The sequence below is a fragment of the Eptatretus burgeri genome, chromosome 5, assembly GCF_056783735.1.
Source record: "Eptatretus burgeri isolate ZD-2024b chromosome 5, Ebu_testis_v1, whole genome shotgun sequence".
Taxonomy (NCBI): domain Eukaryota; kingdom Metazoa; phylum Chordata; class Myxini; order Myxiniformes; family Myxinidae; genus Eptatretus; species Eptatretus burgeri.
The window spans coordinates 11,234,241-11,258,751 of NC_140965.1; the positions used below are offsets into that span (position 1 = coordinate 11,234,241).

Below are 24,511 nucleotides of genomic sequence, written 5' to 3' on the forward strand. Positions count from 1 at the left end.
TTTTTGTAGCAGTTCGGGTGATATTTGCCTTCAGATGCTATCAAGTCACTTACTCCAGCCATCCTTGCGTGTTGACATTGGTCAAACATTGCAGCTTCAAGGATCCTTTGGCTCGTCTTCATTGTAGTCACTGATGACAACTTTGTATTGGCTACAACATTCTGGCAAAACATGCATGCCTCCCAATTCATTGGAGATGATGAGCTTCTTAGTCTGGAGGCTGGTGTGGTCAGTAGTTCTGCTGCACTGGTGCTTGGATGACTATTTTTTTCATGGTCAGATAGCCCTTGCTCTGATTTCTTTTGTCGAGAGATCCTTTCTTTGCTTGTGTAGCTTGAGTAGCATAATTTATGCCATATGAGCAAATGTGTTTGCTCTGAGGTAAACACGGAAACAATTCTATCTGTGGCTGCTCTGTTTTTGGGGTCTCTAAGTTTCTGTCTTTGGCATACGCATTTATTCAAAGTAGAAAGTCCTTGTTCTTTGGCGGCAAGTAGTTTTTTTGCTTGCATCTTCTTGGCAAAAGATGCATTGGGTAAGTTCAGTTGGACGTTCTCTTTTGAGGCTTAGCAAGGGCTCCATGGCAGCTCACATGCTCTTGATAACCATGAAAATGTAATGATTGAACATGTTTGAGAATGTTTCGAATATTTGTTATTTAAAATGTTGTGAGAATTGCCTTATAAGGCCTTCTATAAATTTGTAAGTTGATATAACCATTACGACCGGAATTTAAACTGTCGTGAGATTTGTCTCTTAAGGCCTTCCGTACTTTTAAAATTTGACATAACCAGTCTATCTTGTATCCTCGAGCTGCTATTTTTTTACATTATACACTCATATAATTATTTGGGTATTAGATTTTGTCGTTAATTATGAACACACCACAACAAATCTCAACTTGGTGTGGTGTTTGGGGCAACTGTTATTTTATTACATGATACAAGGGAAGGACTCAAATTCATGAAATATCATGTAAATAATTACATTCACAGATGCCTTGTTACATACAAAATATCACACTGGTGCTCAAAATATTAAAAAAAAAAAACTTACCAGAATAGTGTATAATTGACAAGGTTGTTGACGTAACAATGGAGTAACTTTTGTCCAATTACATGTGCTGATGTATGCAGTAGAGACAGCTTGTAGCCACAATATGATGACTTAGCGCCCTCTAGAGAAGCTATTTTTTTTTTCAGAGACCAAGATGGGTCACACTTACAAACAACATTAAATGCATATTAATCCTTTTTAGCTCGCCTGTTCGAAGAACAGAGAGCTATAGCGATACCCCCGGCGTGAGCGTCAGCATTAGCGTGAGCGTGAAAATGTTAAAGTTTTTGGTGCAAGTTATTTCCTTTCTAATGTTTTTATCTACCACACTTTTTTACTGATTACAATATACAAATACATATATTGCTTTAAAATTTTTTTGGATCAGACTTCACTGCAATGCTTTATAAAAAAATATTATTAGACTAGTCTTTTAAAAACGAAAAATGTATAAACAGGCAAGCATTGGGTGGCTTTGACACCACTCTGGTTTTAATCAAAACCTGACGAACTTTTAAAGTAGAAGTTGACTTTCCTCTCCTTTTCATTACAGGACCATAAATGTATATTTCACACAAATCATGACCTTTTGACATTTCATTGACGAAAGATCATAAACCAATTCATTGACAGTATGAATGCAATGTACATGTCATTAGCTTTAATTTGATACCACACATGATAGTTTTGATGCCATTTTTAAGGAGAATTATATTTTGAATTAAGGAGAAGGAAAGGGTAGAAGAATAAGGGAGTGTCAAAGAGTTGGAAAGGGAACAGTGAAATTGAACAACAATGCAAATTTATACCCTCAAGACGTATGAAATGTAACCACAATAATTTTTTTAGTCGAAGGCTCATGGTGAAGCACAACAAATCTCGCATGCACATGAGATCAGACTATTTGAGATGAATACAGCTGTTGCACTTGGAGGAAGTGACGCAACATCATTTCCCAGAGTACTGGGTACCAGCGATCTTTATTTTCTGCACAAAGCAGAGCAATTAAGGAAGAATTTCATCTTCCCTATTCTCAAACATCAAGTTGCTGAGCATCATGTAATGGAAGAACACCCACCATTTTTTTTTTTTTTAAAGTCTGGTATGACTTGCGTGGACATCCCAGGCTCTGAGCGGACGTTCAAACCCTGATGCGACAGCCTCCGATTTACCGCCGTTGCTTTTCTCCACTTTCCTAACAATCCTTGGACGCATGAAAAGTGATCCACAATACAGCAAATCGTGTGTGTGCATGTGGGTTTGTGTGTGCGATTGCTGTTCCTCACCTCACCAAGCAGGTGTCATGGTGAGCACAATCGTTTTTGCCAGATACAGGTGTATTTTTAACAGTACTCTTGGCAAACACCCAAGAAATTCTGGAGAAGGTTCAGGCATGTTTATTGTACAAAGACTACAGCTTATGACAGATGAAATACTACAAGATACAGGAGAAAACAAAGCTCAAACATACAGCACATGCATCTCTAGTGTTCAAATGAGAACCAAACATCCCTTTAAAGGAACCCAATAAATAGATAAATAAGGAAACCAATGATTTCCACAAGATTGGAAGTTTTTTTTTGGAAGGTGGCATATGGGTTGGATAATAATTAAATCTACCGTAGTGTATGGAGAGGGCCTTTGGGTTTCCCTGCCACACGTTTAAACAACACTCCGTGATGCATTGCCTCAAGTTCATCCGATTCGCTCATTGTTTGGGCAATGCAACGGGCGTAATGGCGGGAGGACAACTCGTTCACCGACGCTTCATTTTGGGTTACATCATTCACAATAGATCCCAAATGACACACACACACTTCAACACAGGTTGATGCGTTTGTAAAAGTAAGGTTGTTCTTGCTCGAACCATGAACCGCCAGTTCCACCCCTCCACTTCCAAAAAAAAATAATAATAATAATTAAACTTCGATTTAACAACAACAAAAAAGTCAGTCACCATTGATTAGCATGCATTTGTTCAGGAATTTAAAAAATAATAACATAACTTCTGTACAGAAATGCAACTGACCAAACGAAAGCACACGTGGCACGATATGAACACCGAGGCCGGACGCATTATGTACAATATGGACTTGAGGTTGGGTATTGACAGTTTTTTTTTTTTAAAACACTATCTGCATATTGTTTTGCATTGGCATCACTGCTTTAAGAAACCACCCAACTACCTGCATACCATTATCGATTGCAATACAATAAGCCTAATACCTGCCGGTTAAATAAAGGCTTTCACATTAAAAAAGAAAACAAACAAAAACTATCACTAATACTCCACAAAGTGCAGGCCCCTGATTACAAACCACCGTCGTTTACCTATGCTGCACAGAATCCAAGATGCACAAAATCAAACTTGGGGTTAGAGGGTGCTCTTCAACGGCTGGCATGGGGGGGGCATCACCTCCCATTGCCACTTTTGCTCGGAATCCTGCTACGGTGGTGGTGGTTCCGAGCTGGGCCTTTGCTCTGCGGTCACAGTCGGCTTGGTACTCACGCAACACGGCTTGAATAAACGAGGGTTGATGACCACCTCCCCATAGCGACCCTTGTACACGATGCCGCAGCACACTTTCTTTCTGTTCACAAAGCGTTACAGGAAGAGCGGAACACTTGTGAACCAAGAACAAATTACTTTTCATTTGAAACACGATCTCACTTGATGTGCCATGCTCCTTTAGAGCGTCTGTGCTGCCGAAGCGGTTTCTTTGCAAGGGTTATACTGGGTCGATTGTCACTGCCTTCCCAGCATGGCAGGAATTTGTCCAGGATGCCAGCAATAGCTCGCCAACTCATGAAGTACACCGCAGGATCTAACGTCCAATCAATGCCAGCAGACGAGACGTCCAGTTTAACGTCCAGCCAAGGGACGGCACACACATTGATGAATCGCCCTGCTTTTGAAACGCTGGGTAACAGATTATAGCGAGGTCGGGATTCAAACCCAGGCTAGACGGCTTAGAAGCGAGTGTGCTTACCTCGAGGTAGGTCATCCTACCAGCCGCTTCAATTTGAAAAAGTATAAATAAATGTTCTGGAGAGTCTATGACCACTTGTCCTGGAGATACAAGTGTAATTATTGTGTGTGCTAACAATACAAACCTTTTCCAATAGGTGGGGTCCAGAAACGAGATGCTCGGCTCCCTCGTACTCCCCCCCACCTCGGTGTCCGAGCCGTCGTCGGAGTGTGTGCTGTAGCTCGGGGAACATGACGGTGACGTGCTGGATGCAGTACTGCGAGCATCTGACCCTGAATGTGGACAAACGATGCAGGGTTTTATGTCGAGAACAATACATGGACAATACCCCCAATGCAATACCAGGGTAAAGTGAAAGAAACATTTCCATCACGTTTTAACGGAAGTAACACACACGGCGCCGCTCCATGACGAATACGCCACGTCAAAGTGATGTCCTCAGTCGTCTTGTCTTACCAGTCACGACCACAAGCAGCACTCGGCCAGCAGCGTTCGGTATATCGAGGATTAACCATTTAAAGGAGTTAAATGTTTTGACCCACATTTGCCAACATGAGCAATCAATCTCACAACTTGTAGATTCAGGTCCCTTTTTATACAGGACACCAATGCTTGCTTTTCTTTCTACATTTGAACGGTGGGAAAGCAAGATGGCCTAGAGGTACGCACACTCGCCTCGAACCCGTACAGCCAGGGTTCGAATCCCAACCCAGCAATAAACTGCCATCCCGATGTTTCACAGGAAGGACGATTCATCAATGGTGTGTCGTCCCTCGGATGGATGTTAAACTGGGCGTCTCGTCTACCGGCATTAGTCGATGGATGGTAGAGATCCCACGGCATCCTTCGTAAACAGGCGAGTTATTTCCAGCACCATGAACAATTTACAGATTCCTAACCTACATGGGGGGCGGGGGGGGGGGGCGCACACAGCCATATCCTCCACCAATGATAATGCACACAGAAGATTTAAATGATGGAATCCAACAATTTCGTCTTAAAACATTGTTGACATGCTCAGGACGACTCATTTACAGCCACCACTTTCCCTTTCCGGGATGTGCGATGGTCAGTCGGTGAAAGTGTACAGGTGTTCACAACGCTGATCAGACCGTCACATTGATTTTTTTCCCACGTCATCCTATGCTGGTAGTGTCCGTTTTCGAAGCATAGAGCTTGCAAAGCAAAGCTTGCATAGAGCAAGCAAAATGGTAGTGTCCGTTTTCAAATCTCTCTCTATCGAGTGCAGCCGGTGGCTGCTGGTTGCATCATTGGTTGGGATGCGGCTATGCCGCTGATGCAATGTCCCCCTTACCAGTACACTGGTGCTCATTTTGTCGACCTTGGAAGGATGACAGGCTGAGTCAACCTCCTGGTGTATTTTAATTCAGTGGCCCAACGGGGCTTGAACTCAGGACCCGAGGATCCGAACTCAGGACCCGAGGATCCCAAGCCGCCACCCTAACCACTAAACCAACACCAGGCTCGTTTTCAAATACAAGCTTAAAATCAAGCTCTACATTAACACATCACGTTACTCTACCGTACATATCGTACACGACCAAAATGTTACCACCACGTAATTGAGGATTGGTTCTGCCAAAAGCAGTTTCTATTGACGAGGGTTACAAATCCTGCATCGGTCGCAACTCCGACGCATGATGCCGGCGAGAACACCATGGGATCTTTAATGTACGTCAGCTCATGCCGGCAAACACGACGCCCAGTTTAACGTCCGTCCGAGGAACAGCACACACTGATGAAATCACTGGGATGACAGTTTATGGCTGGATCGGGATTCAAACCCAGAATAGATGGCCGAGAAGCACGTGTGTGCGCATCTTACGGACATCCAAGCAATATCTGAATTTAACTTTCCTTGAATACGATTGTAGTCTCACAGGGGGGGAGGAGAGGGGGAAGGATTCCGGCAGATGTGACGTCCAGTTTAAAACAGCGCACACATCGACATGGTGATCGAAGAGCAAGCAAACAAGCTTACTCTGCTTTTTGAGAGTCTCCTTCACCCGACAAATGCCGATGTTCCTCGGTGAGAAATTGGATTTGAGCTTCTTCGGTTTCAAGGTTGTCTTTATGCCTGGACCGGCTCGCGCATCAACCACCTGCAATCACACGGACACCGCCGCCCCGATGTGAGGGTTACCCAGCAGCACTTCATACCTGCGGGAAAGATTCCGACGTATCGACGACACTCTCAGAAACCCGTGCTCACGTGGTTCCAGGTACGGTCCGAGCCTGCAGGAAGCTTTTTCCACCGCTTCACGAGCAGTACGCAGGCGTTGCAGATTTCCCCGCTGCGCGACTCCACAAGGCTGCGAACCACAAACCACGTCACAACCAACCCTGGGTGTACAACTGGCGTGAAATGCTGCGGTGAAGTTCATGTGAAAGCATTGCAGTGGTGGGAATTGCTGGTGGTGGTAATTCAATCCAAAAGCAATGAATTTTTTTTTCTCTTTTAAATCGCTTTGGGGGTCGTTGTTTCACCCCAAGCAGGAAAGATCAGATCAATGGGTTCACTAGGAGAGGAGGGGTGAACTTACCCAAAGCAGCTTTCAAACTCGGCCTCGTAGCGCCGGCTGTCTGTGAAGCGGGAACTCGAAGACTTGGCTTTACAAATGCAGCATCCCTGGGTCGAGCGGTACACCTTAGGTCTGTGGAAGCCAAACATGGTAACCACACATCCAGAGCCAAGCTGCGAGGAACGGGGGGGAGGGGGGGACAACGGGTGGACGTTTTATGGCAAAACAACTCATCACCGCGAATGTCAACATCGTGCTCTCACCGCACAGTGCAGCCGCACGTCGACACCACGTGGTCACGCACGGTCGGGTTTGCGAGACCCGGAGGGGCACCGCAGCTGGTGGATCAACTCCTCCACTGTTCAATGTTTTTACATGGTCGAAGATATTGAAATATACATCTATAAATTACGTACATAATCAGCACGGTCCCTCGCTGTTTATTTACCTCCATATGTTGTGCACCCCCTCCCCAACCCCAACCCCAACCCATGTTACAGAACCAAGAAAACACGTTAGGAATCCGAGGACAAGCACGAACCGAGCGCGCACATAACGCACAGACAGATATATATATATATACACACACACGACCAACAACACCAAGAACAACAACTGCACGACAAAACAACACGACTACCGGAACATGGACGTGGGGTTTGCAATGCGACGGGACAACAACCGTGAACCCCCCCCCGTCCCCCGCCTGCCTTGGACCGGCACGACGGACCCGGAGTCCGGGGCACGAAACTGCAAAACATTTGCAAAGCGCGGAAACCCGGGAAGGGATCGCGGAGACGCTTTGAAGAACCACCAAAGGTAAAACGTCCATTGTTAACGGAACACGCGGGATCGACAAACGTGGCGGACACGGAGATCGCAGCTTCACAATGCTCGTTCGGCCGGGGCTGCGATGGCGGGGACTCGCGTTTCCGACACTCACAAGAGGCCCGACGCGCTCTTTAAACGGCCTGTTTAGGTTCGCACCGCCGCACACGAACCTCCAAAGTTTGGCCCAAAACGCGCCGCCACACCAAGTTGAATGAACTTTGTGCGCATGCGCATTGCTCCCGAAAACGAAAGGAGCGAAATCGTTTGCGGTTAATTAGCATATCGTGTGACGACACCGAGCGTGACCACGCCCCGGCCCCTTGGTTTTTGCACGTCCGCAATGTGACGTCACGGCTCTGGCACGCTCAACGTGCCTGAATGAACGTGACGCGGAGCGGTTTGGAAATCGATGTATCCGAGCGACAGGACAGGCGTAAACTTAAAAAAAAAATACCGGATACTTTCTATATATTATTTCTGTTAACGTCTGCGTGTAATTTGACGCATCTCCTCCAAAACTGCCGGACGGATTGTCGCCATTTTCGGCATGCGGGTGCTCTGTGGTCTAATGAACAGCATGGACTATGTGAGATCGCGCCAGACGGACACGTTTTGGAATTTTGGGCGATTTTCTAATTTTTACATTCGTTTGCATGGCGACGTGTGACGTCACCGCTGAGAGGCGTAACGACGTCATGACATCATCGGTCATTCGCTGACGTCATTACGTCTGTCGTCGACAGACCGTCACCGCTGAGAGGCGTAATCCCACTCCTCGAAAACAAGAATTGCGTCTGCAATGTGAAACCCTCTTCTGCACATGCTGATTACCTCAGAAGGTGAATTTGACACAAAAAAATGTAACAAGAAATATTGTATTTAATGTGAAGATTTATTTTAAAAAAATATTATTTCTGTTAACGTCTGCGCGTAATTTGACGTTGAAATTTGCATTCTGATTCTCGGTCACCCTCCACTGCTCCTGTTCAGTCTAGGGCTCGGCCTATATCATGTTAAACTTGCCCCACCAGACGCCAACCTTCCAGTAACACTGCAGAGGATGAAATTTCCAGTCAGACTCGCATACTCGACGACCATAAACAAATCCCAGGGCCAAACATTTGATAAACTCGGAATATACCTCCCAGCCCCTGTGTTCTCCCATGGCCAACTATATGTTGCATTTTCACGTGCAAGAGGTTACTCCCATATATCTATCAAAGTGGACAATAATTCCTCACAACGATTATTCAGCAACAATACACTCACCCAAAATATCATCTACAGGGAGGTCCTTCAGAAAACTAAGGACAGGCAACCATAGTGCATCACATCCCTAATGACACCCTCCAGCTTCCCATAACTTCCCCACCCCTCCCCTCCCCCCAAACCCCTCCCCCAATACCCACCCCACCCCCTCCCCGGATACCCCCAACCCCTCCCCCGATACCCCCAACCCCTCCCCCACCCCTCCCCGGATACCCCCCAACCCCTCCCCCACCCCGATACCCCCCAACCCCTCCCCCACCCCTCCCCGGATACCCCCAACCCTCCCCCGATACCCCCCAACCCTCCCCCGATACCCCCCAACCCCTCCCCCACCCCTCCCCGGATACCCCCAACCCTCCCCCCACCCCTCCCCGGATACCCCCAACCCTCCCCCCCTTTTGTTCTGACAAACTTTTTCATTTTTTTGCTCTGACTGCTGCAATTGTTTTCATGCCTGGAAAAATGAATTCGACAGAATAAATCTTCAGAGGTTCCTATCCTAATGTGCATGTGCAGATACAAGCAAAACTGTTTTTGTTTTACCCTCGCCGGAGGAGAGATTAATGTCACTGACCCTGCGAGGGTCCCGCATTGAAGTTTCGTAAAATTCGGTCGACCGACAAGGTCTGCAAAGGCCAATAAACCAATTTGAGCCAAATTTTCTAAAATCCTCAAATTTCATCTGATTGACGTGACATTTGAACAGGATTTGCATATCAGGTCAGTGAATTCAACCACCCATTACTTTTGAAATTATCGGTCAAAAGGTCAACAGAGGCCATTAGGTCAACCCAAAATAGGCCAAATTATAAAATTATTTCTAAAATGGTCAATTTTCATCTGATTGACTTGAAATTTGAAGAGCATTTGCATATCAGGTCACCAAATAAAACCACCTGTTAATTTTTGGGTAAACATAGGCCAAAAAGTAAACAGACCAAAAGATCAACACAGGCCAAATTTTATAAAATCCTCAATTTTAATCCAATTAATGTTAAATTTGAAGAGCATTTGCATATCAGGTCACTGAATTCAACCAATGACTAATTTTGGGGTAAACAGGTCAATAGGTCGACATAGGCCCCAAAAAATTAAATCCTCAATTTTCATCTGATTGACTTGAAATTTGAAAAGCATTTTCATGTCAGGTCACTGAATTCAGATACCAATTAATGTTAAGGTCAAAAGGTCAGGTCAAAGTATGGGAGCATGCACCAGAGCAGCATGTCGCTGCGTCCACTTTCCGCCGGTACTCCCGGAGCCTCCATCTGGCCATCACCCAGGCAGATGCCTGGCCCATCCCCATCTCCTTGAGATGCAGATCAACCTGCTGCAACCACGAGGCACGTGGTCGGCCCATTGGCCAAATCCACCCACGAGACTCCCTCGCTGAGAGAATCTGGTGAACAGGATTGGAGTCAGGAAAATGAGCCACGTGTCCATACAGCCGCAGCTGACGCTCACGGACTATGCAGGTAACAAATCTCATTTGAGTCTCTCTCAGAAACCGCTCGTTGGACACAAAGTCCGACCAGCGATAGCCAAGGATTCTCCGAAGAGACCTGGTACCAAAGGAATTGAGTCTCCGTCTCAGATCCTTGGTCAGAGTCCAAGTCTCACACCCATAGAGCAAGACTTCCTGGGTCAGGTTGTGGTGGTGGTGGTGTGTGTTGTGGTGGTGGTGGAGGTGTCATCCACCAGACGGTGGTCTCCTTGGGTTAAACTGAGACGGTCCCTTCTGGTGGGTGCCTGGAATGTCCTATCCCGAAGAGAGGATGAACACCTGTCTCTGAAATTATCTGAACTTCAAACATTGGAGGTTGAGACCAGATGGTAGCGAGATCACGGCAGCGAGATACCTACCACTGGTCAGGTCGTTCTGATGGTTACCATGCCTAAGGAGTTACTGGAGCTGTGTCCAATGATAATTGAGGTAACACTGGTCAACGAGCATATTATGAGACAAAGGATTCATCACTCCTTGGGTGTCGTTTCCTGAGTCTCTCTTTATGCTCCGACTTAGGTGAGTGATCTCACCATGAAGGACGCATTCTATGCCATGCTCGAGTCTGTGGTTGATCAGTGCGCCAGGTGCGATACACTTCTAGTCTTGGGTAATTTCAATGTATCAACTGGAACTGATAGGGATGGTTATGAGACGTGTGTTGGTCCTCAGGGTCTGGAACTGTGAACCAGAATAGCACCAAATTCCTTGACTTTGCAAGAAGTCATGAACTTAGGGTGGCCGGTTCATGGTTTCAGCACCCATAGACTCATCGCTGGACTTGGTATTCCAATTATGGCGGTTGGCAAAGGAGATTGACCATGTGCTCGTTGATGGTCGCTGGAGGACGATCCAGAACTGCAGGGTCTACCGGAGTGCTCAGTTCCTCACTACTAACCACAAGCTTGTTGTTGCATCTCTGAAGCTGCAGCTTAAATCCAGAATGGTACCAACCCAGCCTCGGCTGGATGTTGGCAAGCTCAAGGATGAGAGGGCAGCTGAGGAGTTTGCGAGCAGGTCGAGTAGGGATTTGGGGGGTCTGGGTGCTTTGGGGGATTCTGAAGAGTTGTGGAGTGCTTTCACGACTGCCATCCTTGATGTTGCCGGTGGATATCTTGGAACTCACCTCAGGCCAAAGAATAATTTTGTCTCTCAAGGGACACTGGATACCATTGACCAGAGTTGCAGTGCCAGGCTTCATGGCAGAGCTGAGCAGTTCAGGGAGCTGAGGCATAAAACTGTGTGTGCTGAGAGTAGACAAGGAGGCCTATGTGTGAGGAATCTGTGAGGGGGTAGAGCATCACCTGTGGTCAAGTGATTCTCATCCTGCTTAAAGAGGATTGGTGCATTGCGTTCATCCAAGCCCGTCCCTCGGTGCACTGCAGTTAGAGTGGTGGGTGCGATGTAACCAAGTCTGAATGTAAAATGCACATTTCTGCTCCACCCATGTTACGTCATTTCTGCTGGGAGGAGGCGAAGGCAGTTATTCCCTCTCTGGTAGAACAGCGATTGTGTATGGAGAAAGCATGGTTTTTCCTGTCGCACTTGGAGTGTTTTAAAATAAAGTAAAAGTGATTTAAACCTCTAAGTGTTAGTCAGCTACCCGGAGCATTCTTTCTTCAAATAATTGGGACACGTTGTCCGTTCCAGGACAGTAAAAACTCAACTTCACATTTGTCTCACCACTGGGAGGAAGAAGACTGCCATATCAGGCTTGCTTCACACACGGTCTGTCGCTGGCTCTCGGGATTCGTCCAATTCTTCCAGGTCTTCGCTCTCGTTGAAGGCCAGCGCAGAAGCAGCTGAGGCTTCTGTCAGAGCTGGCATGGGATGTATATGGGATGAAGCTCGATTGCTACTCGAACAGCAACACATGCAGCAACGATTGAAAGCTATGCAGAAACAGATATATCTCGAACAGCTGAAGCGGGAGGAAGAAACTGCTGTGGTTCGGGCCTGCTCGGAAGCAATTACTGACACTCTGGGTTGGGGCTCATTCGAAAACATTTCTGCAGTTGGATTACTTACACCTGCGGAGAAGGTGGGAATGCTGTTGTCCAGGAATGCCACGTCTCCACCCACCGCCATCCATTGTATTTGAAAACGATACTGAAGGTATTCCACCAGATACCCGGATACGTCACTCAAACCAGTGGCATTTCAGACAGACCAGCCGTTAATGCTGCAGCACCAGCATCCATGGAGAACTCATCAACATAATGGTTTACCTTACACTGTGTGCCCTCCCATTCATCTCTCAAAGGCCATTCCCTTAAACAAACAATCAGAGAAAGCAACAGTCGATTCAGACTTTTTAATTACAATAGCACGCTAAAACGGAAAAAAAATGTGAAAAAGAACTTTTGGCACAAAACTGCAAAACACCTTCGAACAAAAATGCACGAACCTGTTGAATGAACAAATCACTCGCTTCGTCTACTAACAGATTTACTCCACTCCGAGCCGACGTCGTTAAACAATACATTTAGAAGGAGTTCAAAAACACTGTCCCACAAAAATTTAAACCCTAATACGAGACGCAATTTGCACTAAATTGTGCAAACACGAGTCGCTGCAAAACCAAAGCAGCAACACCTGCTCAAGTGCGTCCTACAGAGCAGGAAATTGGTATTTTTGTTTCAGTAGCAAATCAACCACATTGAAAAGTTCACATTTCATATGTCACGACCAATAAACACCTGCTCATTATGTCACAGAGGAGCTCTGGGCTCTCAAACAGCTTTTTCAAGCAGACTTTTACAAATGCATTACAAAAAAAGAAAGTGCGGACGACCTCAGTGCAAATAAGAGTAACAGTGCCATGGACTTCACACGAGTGTGATGTACTTCACCACCAGCGTGAAGGACTCCACCGCCAGCGTCAAAGCCTTCCGCTTTGTGGGACCTCAGAATGATTTGGACACATCATCGCCGGCCTCATGTGCTGTGGATGAGCCAGTTAATCCAAACTATTGTGGTGGCTTTTTTTATACAGAACCACAACTGTACTCAATTGATCGGATAGCATGCTGAGGTTGCGCTCCACAACTTCGGCAAACCTCTGTTTAAATTTTAAGTGTGCTCTCCATCCCAAGGTAAACTAACCAGTTGCAAAAACAAATGGGGCTGGGACCTGGCACATACTCGCTTCCCCAGAATGTTCAACTTGCTTGCTTGAAGTTCGCCGTTTAATCAGCACTAATTGCGTTCGGTCTTGGGAATACTGTGATGTGGATGTGGCTTGGGCATGATGGGCCAAATGGCCTGTTCCCATGTCCAATCATCCTTGCAGGGAAACAAAATAAAACGGTTGGAAACGTTAATATTCCGAAGCATCAGCTGGTGCATGACGAATGAAATATGTGAGACACCAGGAGGGTAAAAACAACCACTACCTACATAATCACACTGGCATCTCTACATCAGACCAACTGCTGGACAAATTCAGCATAGCAAACAGAAAAAAAACACACACACAATTCTAATGGAATCTTTTCTTTTTTTTAAGGAGCAGCAATGACATCCAAGCTGCACACGGTACATTATGAACAGCGGTGTACGTGGGAGAGCAAATGAGCTGGCTGAGAATTGGTCTTCCCATTGTGTCAATAAGCAAATGTGCAATTCCACGAACTTGTGAAACTCCACATCAACATGACAACAACCTGATGCAGGTATTGGAATGAAATCCAGTGTTGCACTCGGGTTGGGGATCGCGACAAGCTCGGCTTGAACAGTTAACAGAAGCCGCTGGTAACCGCTTGATTTAGCAGGTGTGCAGGCCGTGCAAAAGGATCTACAAGTGAGATACTCACAACAGTCGAAGACACGCCAAACAGGAGGTTGAGCGAGGCGATGCTGTATTTAAATAAATTAAGCTTTCAGATATTTAATTACGAATTAGAACCAGTACTTGCAGATGCAAAAATTAAAATAAAATCGTGAACATCGTATTACGAGAACCTTTTGAAAAGCTCTCGTTGTATCAAAATTCGATGACTTGATCTGAGCACTCAAATCGATTAGATCGAGGAAACGTCGATGGATCGATTACTGCGTGATGCAACGTCCAATAATGTCCAAATAGGATGTAAGAAGTCCATTCGATAATATCTTACCAATTCACAGTTGACCTTTGTATCTCGATGGTGGTGAAAGTTATATGAAGATCGATTTTCACGATAACGTCAGATTAAACTTTCCTAATTGTCCTCTCAGGTCTTGCGCTTGTAAACGGGAATAAATCTTGGTTTTCCCCATCAATTTCCTTCATTCTGGGACAATATTTGCAATTTGTTACCAAATGAAGTGAGCGGTCTTAATCTTCTTCTTCTGGAACCAATGAAAAGCTCCCTGGTTTCCTCACCATCGTATGCTTTCAGCAAGGCTGGTTGCGCATCACCACACTCAGGGAAAATGCAACGGAAACATATGTAGCATTAATATTCGGCAAAATCTAAAGCAATAGATCTGCGTCATAGAAACGGGAAAAATTGCACAAAAGGACACGCATAATATTTGTCGTCATTATCCGATCAGTCCGACAAGACGGACGATTATTCTAGAAAATTCCATTTAAAACAGCACGATCGTTCAAAACCAAAGTTCCTGATGCTCAACAACAAGCACCAAGGTTCGAAATGAGTGTTCGAAATGTGCAGAGTCACGCTTCGTGTTCTGTGGAACCAAAAAGTGATTCAAAAGCACCTTACAAGACCAATGGGTCCAGCGGGATCAGAATGCTTCCTCTCCGAGAGCTGTACATCGTTGAGTGAGACATGAGGTCTCTCAGACTCAGAGTCAATGTGTATGGCTTGTGGTTTGAGGCAATAGCATGAGTTCTGAGGAGTGTCTATTGAAGATGGAGTTGTCTGCGGTTCTGTTGATCACACATCAACGCCTTTAACAAGGGAGCCTTCCAAGGTGATGTTGAAACCGTGAAGGACCTGCAAGAGATGTACGAGCGCCTTGACAATGGAGCGATCACGCAAGATGGCCCACTCCTCGTACATATGCGCATTCGCCGGGCAGTCAGCCAATGTCGCGAGCCAGTTGTGGAGAACGTGATCCCTGACAGTGACAAAAGTCCAGAAACGAGCATCACACGACACTGTTGCACTCAATTCCACATTTATACCAAAATTATACAACGTACATACCCTAAATGTTGCTTGTTAGAGTTGATGATACGTCACCCTTTATGCAATTATGGCATCAGTGCAATGTTGAGAACTTATGGTGATGTCAAACCAACACAACACCAGATTCGGTGAAATTATTTAAAATCCCTCTCAGTCATTTATGGGAGGAAAGACTTGCATGATACGTGGGTGGATGCGACAAACATTTTGAACTGTCCATCTCACCGTGCACCCAGGCAGACAAACATTTGGAACTTTCCGTCTTTTCCGACAGACCGAGGGGCATTGTTTATTGCTTGAACAACTGTGCAGAAATGGCTGTGCGTTGGGCCGGGACGCACGAGGCCGGCGTCCTTCCCCAGAGCGCACGACAAGTGACAGGACCGCCGAGCTGGCTCCACACACTGCTCATCGTCCTCGGACATAGCGATGTGCTCGCTCGCCTTTTCTGTGCAATACATGTCGACAACAAATGCTCAGCGTTGCCTCTGTACCAAGAGTCGAAAGGAAACGTTAAAAGACCAGTATTCTCCAAAAAGGTTATAGACATTTCTCTTCACTGAACAATCCCCAAATAATTTAAAAACAAAATAAAACTTCCAATTCTCACAACGCACACTAAACTTATTTGTTTAATGCCACACGCAATTACCGTCATCTTGTCAGGACAAGTATTCTTCGAGACAAATTGGATGAAATTGGGGTTTTTTGGTATACAGTCGAGGTTCATTGAAGTGCTGGAACACAGAATGGATCAGGACATAACATAATGAAAACAGCAGCAGAAAGAAAGGGGGGAACCCAGAATGGATCAGGACGTAACATAATGAAAACAGCAACAGAAAGAAAGGGGGGAAACCCCACCAACATTAAGGACGAGGACTCACTCCTCTCTGATGAGTTTCTATAACCCTTGCCAAGATGAGTTTCTTGACAAGGGTTATGCTGGGAGGTTTGCAGTTGCCTTCCCAACGTTGTCCATGCTCTGTCCTATTAAATGCCAAGGGTCAAGCAACGAAGCAGCACGTACCATTTTGAAAATCTTTGGTATGACTTGTCCAGGATATGAACTACTGACCTCCCAGACCTAGAGCTGACGCTCTAACCATTGTGTCACCTAGTCTGGTATCATAAACTTAATTTTTAAAAAAAATCCTAATCCATTGAGTACTATCAACATCCGTCAGACACACCAGTTTCATTTTACCAAGAATCTACAGAATCAAAATGGCAAAAGATGAGTAATAAAATGAAATGATGGAGGTGGTCGGTACAAGGTGGTCGGTACAAACAAAGATTATCTGAACTTTTCAATTTCTCAAATACAGGTTTATTACATCATTGTAAAATCTTTCCCTTTGTTACCCCACATATGCGAAGCGAAAAGCAGGGTTAAGCAATCGGTTCATGTCCGTCCGTCTGTCTTGTCAGTTTCTGATCGAGGAACAACTTATTCAAATTGAGCGTTGTATTTTGAACACGAATTGGAACATGAATAGGAAGGCAAGTTTGCTCTTTTACACTACTTTGGCTCTGAATTTTTCCCGATCACACATGTATAGAAGAGTAAGGTAATATTTTTACTGTCTGCCTGTCAGTGAAAAAAGATTCACAAGAAAAAGAGCAATCAGCGATTGCAGACCCTCGCCAGGGCGTATTTTGAGTGGTGTATTTTATATAGGTTTTAGGGTAAATCCAATATGGCTGCCAACCATGTGACCAACGATGTCATATGTGTGAACCTTTTGTTCCTCATGGACAGGGGGTCAAACATGTAGTTTTTCCTCGATCTGTTTAGCCACTTCAGAGAAGTCTAAGGTTTTTGAAGATTTTTTTTAACAATTTAGCTGCCGAATCATGTGACCGATGATGTAATGAAATTTTTTTTCTGTGGACCATTTTATCCCCAGATGACCCTCAACAATTTTCACACAAATCAGATGTGGTATTCTACATATGAAATTTTGGCGTCATCATGAGGGCACCTATGATGCAATTAAAAAAAAATTAAATCAAACTCATTCGCCATGAGGAGTACTTGATATGTGCCAAGTTTCAATTATTTCCTTGGTGTGGTTTCAGAGAAACAGAGGTCAAAAGTTTTCTGTTTTTTCCAATATGGCTGCCACACCACGTGACCTATGACGTCCAAATTGGCATTGAAACATTCTACATGAGGAGGGGCACCGATGGTGAAAATTTCGTCTCAATCCGACAAGCGTTTGCGAAGAAAAACACGAAAGTTCTGTGCGGATGAACAAATAAACGGACCCAAATGCAATACGCTCTCTTTGGTGAGGGAAATAATCATTAATGATGGCAAACAGGTAACTTACTGTCTTTAAAGGATGGTACAAAGGACACAAACAACACTCGGTCAAACTAATGTAACCTGTTACATAGGGTGATGCAATAAACACTTGGTAAAACCAATGTAACCTGAAAGATAGGGTGATGTCATAAACACTTGGTAAAACTAATGTAAAGGCCTGGTCACACCTTGACGTTTTAGCCAGCGATGGCAACGTATTAAAATGTATGTAAAACGCTGGCTTACGTTGAACTTTTGATGTTTTTTTTAAAGATTCGGACATATTCATAGCGACTTGGTCTTATGTATAACGCATTGGAAATGGACACAGAACGTTTCGTTGTGTTATAGATAACTTATACCAACGAATGCTGAACCTGTTGTCGGCCTACACAACCGATGCCCAACGATAGTCTAACTTAGGCATAGCGCGTTGCACGCATCGCCGACGATGTCGTGACGTAGCCTATTAAAAGGCTGACGCACAACCATTCGAATCATAACTGCCATAGAAATGGAAGTGACAACATCGCGGTCACACCTTGGCGATCTTGCCAGCATAAGCCGACCTAAGAAAAATGTGTCTAAAACGTTGGGGCACGTCAAATACGGTACACGTGAGTAGAACGCTAAAGTACGCTATCATACGTCGTAGTAAGTAGAGTACGTCAAGAAATTTTAAACATGTTCAAAATTTTACGACGTACTCGGCGTATGACACACGTTCCGCATGCGATGGGGATAAGTTTTACACACGATATGTGGACGCTTACACACGGCCACAAAGGCTACTTATAAGCTACTCATAAGTCAAAACACGTCGCGGTAATGTCTTTTTTACGCGAAACTTATTTCTAACTTATGTTTGACGTGCTGAGAACCAATTCTTTACGAAGTCCCAACACACATCGACGTATGTAGACGTATTCCAATGACGTCATTCGGTCGACAAAAAAAAATAAATGAACGTGTTTCTAGCTTAAAACTGCCATATAAAGACGTGTTCCCAGCGGTTTTGGGAATTGGTATATAAAAATGCTGCTCATAAAAGGGGAACCCAACAGTGTTTTCGAGTCCTTTTTGAGTCGATGTCCATGTCAGCAGTAAAAGTATCAGTATCAGTATCAGTATTAGTAGTAGTTTGTTCATGTTGGCAGTAGTAGGTGAGTGTGAGGGGGAGGGTGTGGGTTATGATGGATCGTCCTTGCGTCCGCGTGTCCACGGGTAGGAGACATCTTTTCACCATTGTTCGAAGTTCTTCACGGCTAATTTTTTATGGGGCTTTTTCAACAATGAGCTATAGCTTGTTTTTACGATTTAGGTCTATTCATAACGGGTTGGACAAATGCACAATGATCTAATAATGTGCATAGAGCGCTTTGATTACTTATAGATACGATATACCAACGAATAATTATCGTGAAGCCGGCGTTCACAAACTAAGCCCAACGATAGCCTAACTTATCCATATTGTGCAGCAGTTTATCTTTGCCGGTGACGTAGGGTTTGCTATTCATAGGCTGCCACTCAACGATTTAAATGGCTGCATCTCCACGATTGAAAGTAGATGCTTGCCCTCAACAATTGGATTTTTTTACACTCAACGACTTTTAAACGGTACCACTCAGCTATTTTCATTGTTTACAATGAACGATTTAAATTGCTGTCACTCGCCTTTGTTTTTTGACGCTGGGGTTTTGAAATTTGAAGCGTTTCTTCTGAACGTGTAAAAACGCTCAAACTCGACTATTTTAAATACACGCTGCCGATGGGCAATTGGAATCATAGCCAAGCTAGACATCGAAGTGTGAACATCCTCGCCATGCCGAAGAAAAGTTTGAAGAATGCTGCAAATAAGTGTCCTGGCCGTGGCCGCTGACGCAAGGATGATCCATTATACTGACGTCTTTCAGCCTTTGAGTAACTTAAAAGTAACGTCTGTCGATGTGTGGCAACGATCGCGTAACATGCCAACAACACGTTAATCATAGGTTAGAAATAAGTTTCGGGTACGCTAAACATTACCTCGGCGTGTCTCAACTTATGATTAACTTACAAGTAGCATGTGTTGACGTCTGTCAACGATTGCAGACCGTGCAAACAACTTGTAGCCAGCATAGCAGAACATGTGAGTCATACGCCGGCATACGTCGTGAAATTTCAAGCATGAAAAAAATTTGAGGACAACCAAAAAGTACAACGTTTAAAGCCAGCGTACAACGACGTATGGCAGTGTTTTTCAGCGTGCTCTCAATGTTATCAAAACTTACCCATAACGTATTCAACGTGTCCAGCGTTTTAGAAAAAAAAAATCAAAAATCGGCATACGTTGGCTAAAACGTCAAGGTGTGACCGGGCCTTAACCTGTTACATAGGGTGATGTAATAAGCACTTGGTAAAACTAATGTAACCTGTTACATAGGGTGATGTAATAAACACTTGGTAAAACTAATATAACCTGTTACATTGGGTGATGTAATAAACACTTGGTAAAACTAATGCAACCTGTTACTTCGAGGAATGTAATAAACACTTGGTAAAACTAATGTAACCTGTGAGATCGGGTGATGAAAAAAACCCTTAGTAAAACTAATGTAACCTGTTAGATCGCGTGATGCAATAAACACTTGGGAAAACTAATGTAACCTGTTAGATGGGGTGATGTAATAAACACTTGGTCAAACTAATGTAACCTGTTCCATAGGGTGATGAAATAAACACTTGGTAAAACTAATGTAACCTGTTAGATAGGGTGATGAAATAAACACTTGGGAAAACCAATGTAACCTGTTAGATAGGGTGATGCAATAAACAATTGGTAAAACTAATGTAACCTGTCACATAGGGTGATGTCATAAACACTTGGTAAAATTAATGTAAGCTGTTACATAGGGTGATGAAATAAACACTTGGTAAAACGAATGCAGCCTGAAAGATGGGGTGATGAAATAAACACTTTGTAAAACTAATGTGACCTGTTAGATAGGGTGATGTAATAAACACTTCGTAAAACAAATGTAAACTGTGACATAGGATGATGTAATAAACTCTCGGTAAAACTAATGTAACCTGTCAGATAGGGTGATGTTATAAACACTTGGAAAAACTAATGTAGCCTGTAAGATGGGGTGATGAAATAAACACTTTGTAAAACTAATGTGACCTGTTAGATAGGGTGATGTAATAAACACTTGGTAAAACGAATGTAGCCTGTAAGATGGCGTGATGAAATAAACACTTTGTAAAACTAATGTGACCTGTCACATAGGGTGATGTAATAAACACTTGGTAAAACGAATGTAGCCTGTAAGATGGGGTGATGAAATAAACACTTTGTAAAATTAATGTGACCTGTGAGATAGGGTGATGTAATAAACACTGTAAAACTGATGTTACCTGTTACATAGGGCGATGTAATAAACACTTGGTAAAACGAATGTAGCCTATCACATAGGGTGATGTAATAAACACTGGGTAAAATTAATGTCCCCTGTTACATAGGATGATGTTATAAACACATGGTCAAATTAAAGTAACCTGTTACAGAGGGGAATGCAATAAACACTTGGTAAAACTAATGTAACCTGTCAGATTGGGTGATGAAATAAACACTTGGTAAAACTAATGTAACCTGTTACATAGGGTGATATAATAAACACTTGGTCAAACTAATGTAACCTGTTACGTAGGGGAATGTAATAAACACTTGGTAAAGGTAAAACTAATGTAACCTGAAAGATAGGGTGATGAAATAAACACTTGGTAAAAGTAATGTAACCTGTTACGTAGGGGAATGTAATAAACATTGGTAAAACGAATGTAGCCTGTTACATTGGGGAATGTTATAAACACTTGGTAAAGGTAAAACTAATGTAACCTGTAAGATAGGGTGATGAAATAAACACTTGGTAAAACTAATGCAACCTGTAAGATAGGGTGATGTAATAAACACTTGGTAAAACTAATGTAACTTGTTAGATAGGGGAATGCAATAAACACTGGGTAAAACGAATGTAACCTGTTTGATAGGGTGATGTAAGAATCACTTGGTCAAACTAATGCAACCTGTTTCATAGGGTGATGTAATAAACACTTGGTAAAACTAATGCAACCTGTTACATAGGGTGATGTAATCAACACTTAGTAAAACTCATGCAACCTGTGAGATAGGGTGATGCAATAAACACTTGGTAAAACGAATGTTGCCTGTCACATAGGGTGATGTAATAAACACTTGGTAAAACTAATGTAACCTGTAAGATGGGGTGATGAAATAAACACTTTGTAAAACTAATGTGACCTGTGAGATTGGGTGATGTAACCTGTTACATCAGGTAATGTAATAAACACTTGGTAAAACTAATGTCACCTGTAAGATTGGGTGATGAAATAAACACTTTGTAAAACTAATGTGACCTGTTAGATAGGATGATGAAATAAACACTTGGTAAAATCATGTCACCTGTTCGATCGGGTGATGTAATAAACACTTGGTAAAACGAATGTAACCTGTTACATAGGGTGATGTAATAAACACTTGGGAAAACTAATGTAACCTGTTACATCGGGTGATGAAATAAACACTTGGTAAAATTAATGTAACCTGTCACATAGGGTGATGTAATAAACACTTGGTCAAACTTATGTAAACTGTTAGAAAGAGTGATGTAATAAACACTTGGTAAAACTGACGTAACCTGTTAGATTGGGTGATGGAGTAAACACTTGGTCAAACTAATGTAACCTGTTACTGAGGGGAATGTAATAAACACTTGGTAAAACTCATGTAACCTGTAAGATAGGGTGATGAAATGAAGACTTGGGAAAACTAATGTAACCTGTTAGATAGGGTGATATAATAAACACTTGGTCAAACTAATGCAACCTGTTACGTAGGGGAATTTAATAAACACTTGGTAAAACTAATGTAACCTGTTAGATAGGGTGATGAAATGAAGACTTGGGAAAACTAATGTAACCTGTTAGATAGGGTGATGTAACTAACACTTGGTAAAATCATGTCCCCTGTTCGATAGGGTGATGTAATAAACACTTGGAAAAACTCATGTAACCTGTTGCATAGGGTGATGTAATAAACACTTTGGTAAAACTAATGTAACCTGTTACATAGGGTGATGTAATAAACACTTGGTAAAACTAATGTAACCTGTCAGATAGGGTGATGAAATAAACACTTGGTCAAACTAATGTAACCTGTTAGATAGGGTGATGTAATAAACACTTGGTCAAACTAATGTAACCTGTAAGATAGGGTGATGTAATAAACACTTGATCAAACTAATGTAACCTGTTAGAAAGGGTGAAGTAATAAACACTTGGTCAAACTAATGTAACCTGTTCCATAGGGGAATGTAATAAACACTTGGTAAAACTAATATAACCTGTAGATAGGGTGATAAAATAAACACTTGGAAAAACTCATGTAACCTGTTACATAGGGTGATGTAATAAACACTTTGGTAAAACGAATGTCACCTGTTACATGGGGTGATGTAATAAACACTTGCTAAAACTTTTGTAACCTGTTAAATTGGGTGATTCAATCAACACTTGGGAAAACCAACGTAACCTGTTAGATTGGGTGATGTAGTGAACACTTGGTCAAACTAATGTAACCTCTTACTGAGGGGAATGTAATAAACACTTGGGAAAACTAATGTAACCTGTTACAAATGGTGATGTAATAAACACTTGGTAAAACTAATGTAACCTGTTAGATCGTGTGATGTAATAAACACTTGAAAAAACTAATGTAACCTGTTAGATTGGGTGATGCAATAAACACTTGGGAAAACGAATGTAACCTGTCACATAGGGTGATGTAATAAACACTTGGTAAAACTAATTCACCCTGCAAGATGGGGTGATGAAATAAACACTTTGTAAAACTAATGTAACCTGTAAGATTGGGTGATGAAATAAACACTTTGTAAAACGAATATGACCTGTTAGATCGGGTGATGTAATAAACACTTGGTAAAACTAATGGAACCTGTTACATAGGGTGATGCAATAAACACTTGGGAAAACGAATGTCGCCAGTCACATAGGGTGATGTAATAAACACTTGGTAAAACTAATGTAACCTATAAGATGGGGTGATGAAATAAACACTTTTTAAAACTAATGTGACCTGTTAGATAGGGTTATGTAATAAACACTTGGAAGAACTAATGTAACCTGTAACATAAGGTGATGAAATAAACACTTGGTAAAACTAATGTAACCTGTAAGATTGGGTGATGAAATAAACACTTTGTAAAACTAATGTGACCTGTTCGATAGGGTGATGTAATAAACACTTGGTAAAACTAATGCAACCTCTTAGATAGGGTGATGTAATAAACACTTTGGAAAACTAATGTAACCTGATAGATCGCGTGATGTAATAAACACTTGGGAAAACTAATGTAACCTGTTAGATCGCGTGATGGAATAAACACTTGGGAAAACTAATGTAACCTGTTAGATAGGGTGATGTAATAAACACTTGGTAAAACTCATGTAACCTGTTACATAGGGTGATGAAATAAACGCTTGGTAAAACTCATGTAACCTGTTGGATAGGGTGATGTGATAAACACGTGGTAAAACTCATGTAACCTGTTACATAGGGTGATGTTTTTAACACTGGGTAAAACTAATGTAACCTGTGAGACAGGGTGATGCAATAAACACTTGGTAAAACTAATGTAACCTGTTAGATAGGGTGATGTAATAAACACTTGGTAAAACTAATGTAACTTGTTAGATAGGGTGATGTAATAAACACTTGGTAAAACTAATGTAACCTGTTAGATAGGGTGATGAAATAAACACTTGGTAAAACTAATGTAACCTGTTAC

At 43.0% G+C, this 24,511-nt stretch overlaps 3 protein-coding genes across 5 annotated transcripts in view; 1 reads left to right on the forward strand and 2 right to left on the reverse strand.

The window, feature by feature from the left end:
- Nucleotides 1-2,437: 2,437 nt before the first annotated feature.
- SINHCAF (SIN3-HDAC complex associated factor) lies at nt 2,438-7,704 on the reverse strand. The gene is made up of 6 exons (XM_085880723.1): nt 7,591-7,704; nt 6,611-6,762; nt 6,280-6,379; nt 6,049-6,169; nt 4,171-4,318; nt 2,438-3,647 (listed from the first exon to the last, which is right to left on the reverse strand). Exons 1-6 carry the CDS (start codon nt 7,699-7,701, stop codon nt 3,503-3,505), a joined length of 777 nt encoding a protein of 258 aa, XP_085736849.1. The 5' UTR covers nt 7,702-7,704; the 3' UTR covers nt 2,438-3,502.
- Nucleotides 7,705-12,492: 4,788 nt separating this feature from the next.
- Nucleotides 12,493-24,511, reverse strand: part of LOC147025842 (DENN domain-containing protein 5A-like) — a 93,800-nt gene continuing 81,781 nt past the window's right edge. For 2 of the 3 annotated variants that reach the window (XM_085880718.1, XM_085880717.1), the window contains 2 exons: nt 15,560-15,782; nt 12,493-15,263 (listed from right to left, as the gene is read on the reverse strand). In XM_085880718.1, the coding sequence (XP_085736844.1) occupies nt 15,080-15,263; nt 15,560-15,782 (407 nt within the window). In that variant the 3' untranslated portion in view covers nt 12,493-15,079. Of the gene's footprint in view, nt 15,264-15,559; nt 15,783-15,986; nt 16,072-24,511 lie in introns of those variants that run through there. The other variant, XR_015058025.1, reaches the window with a different exon arrangement.
- The window catches only part of LOC147025843 (importin-7-like), a 183,479-nt gene continuing 172,697 nt past the window's right edge, over nt 13,730-24,511 (forward strand). The window contains exon 1 of the mRNA XM_085880721.1: nt 13,730-13,867. The gene's annotated coding sequence lies outside the window, so the exon portion shown is untranslated. The remainder of the gene's footprint in view (nt 13,868-24,511) is intronic.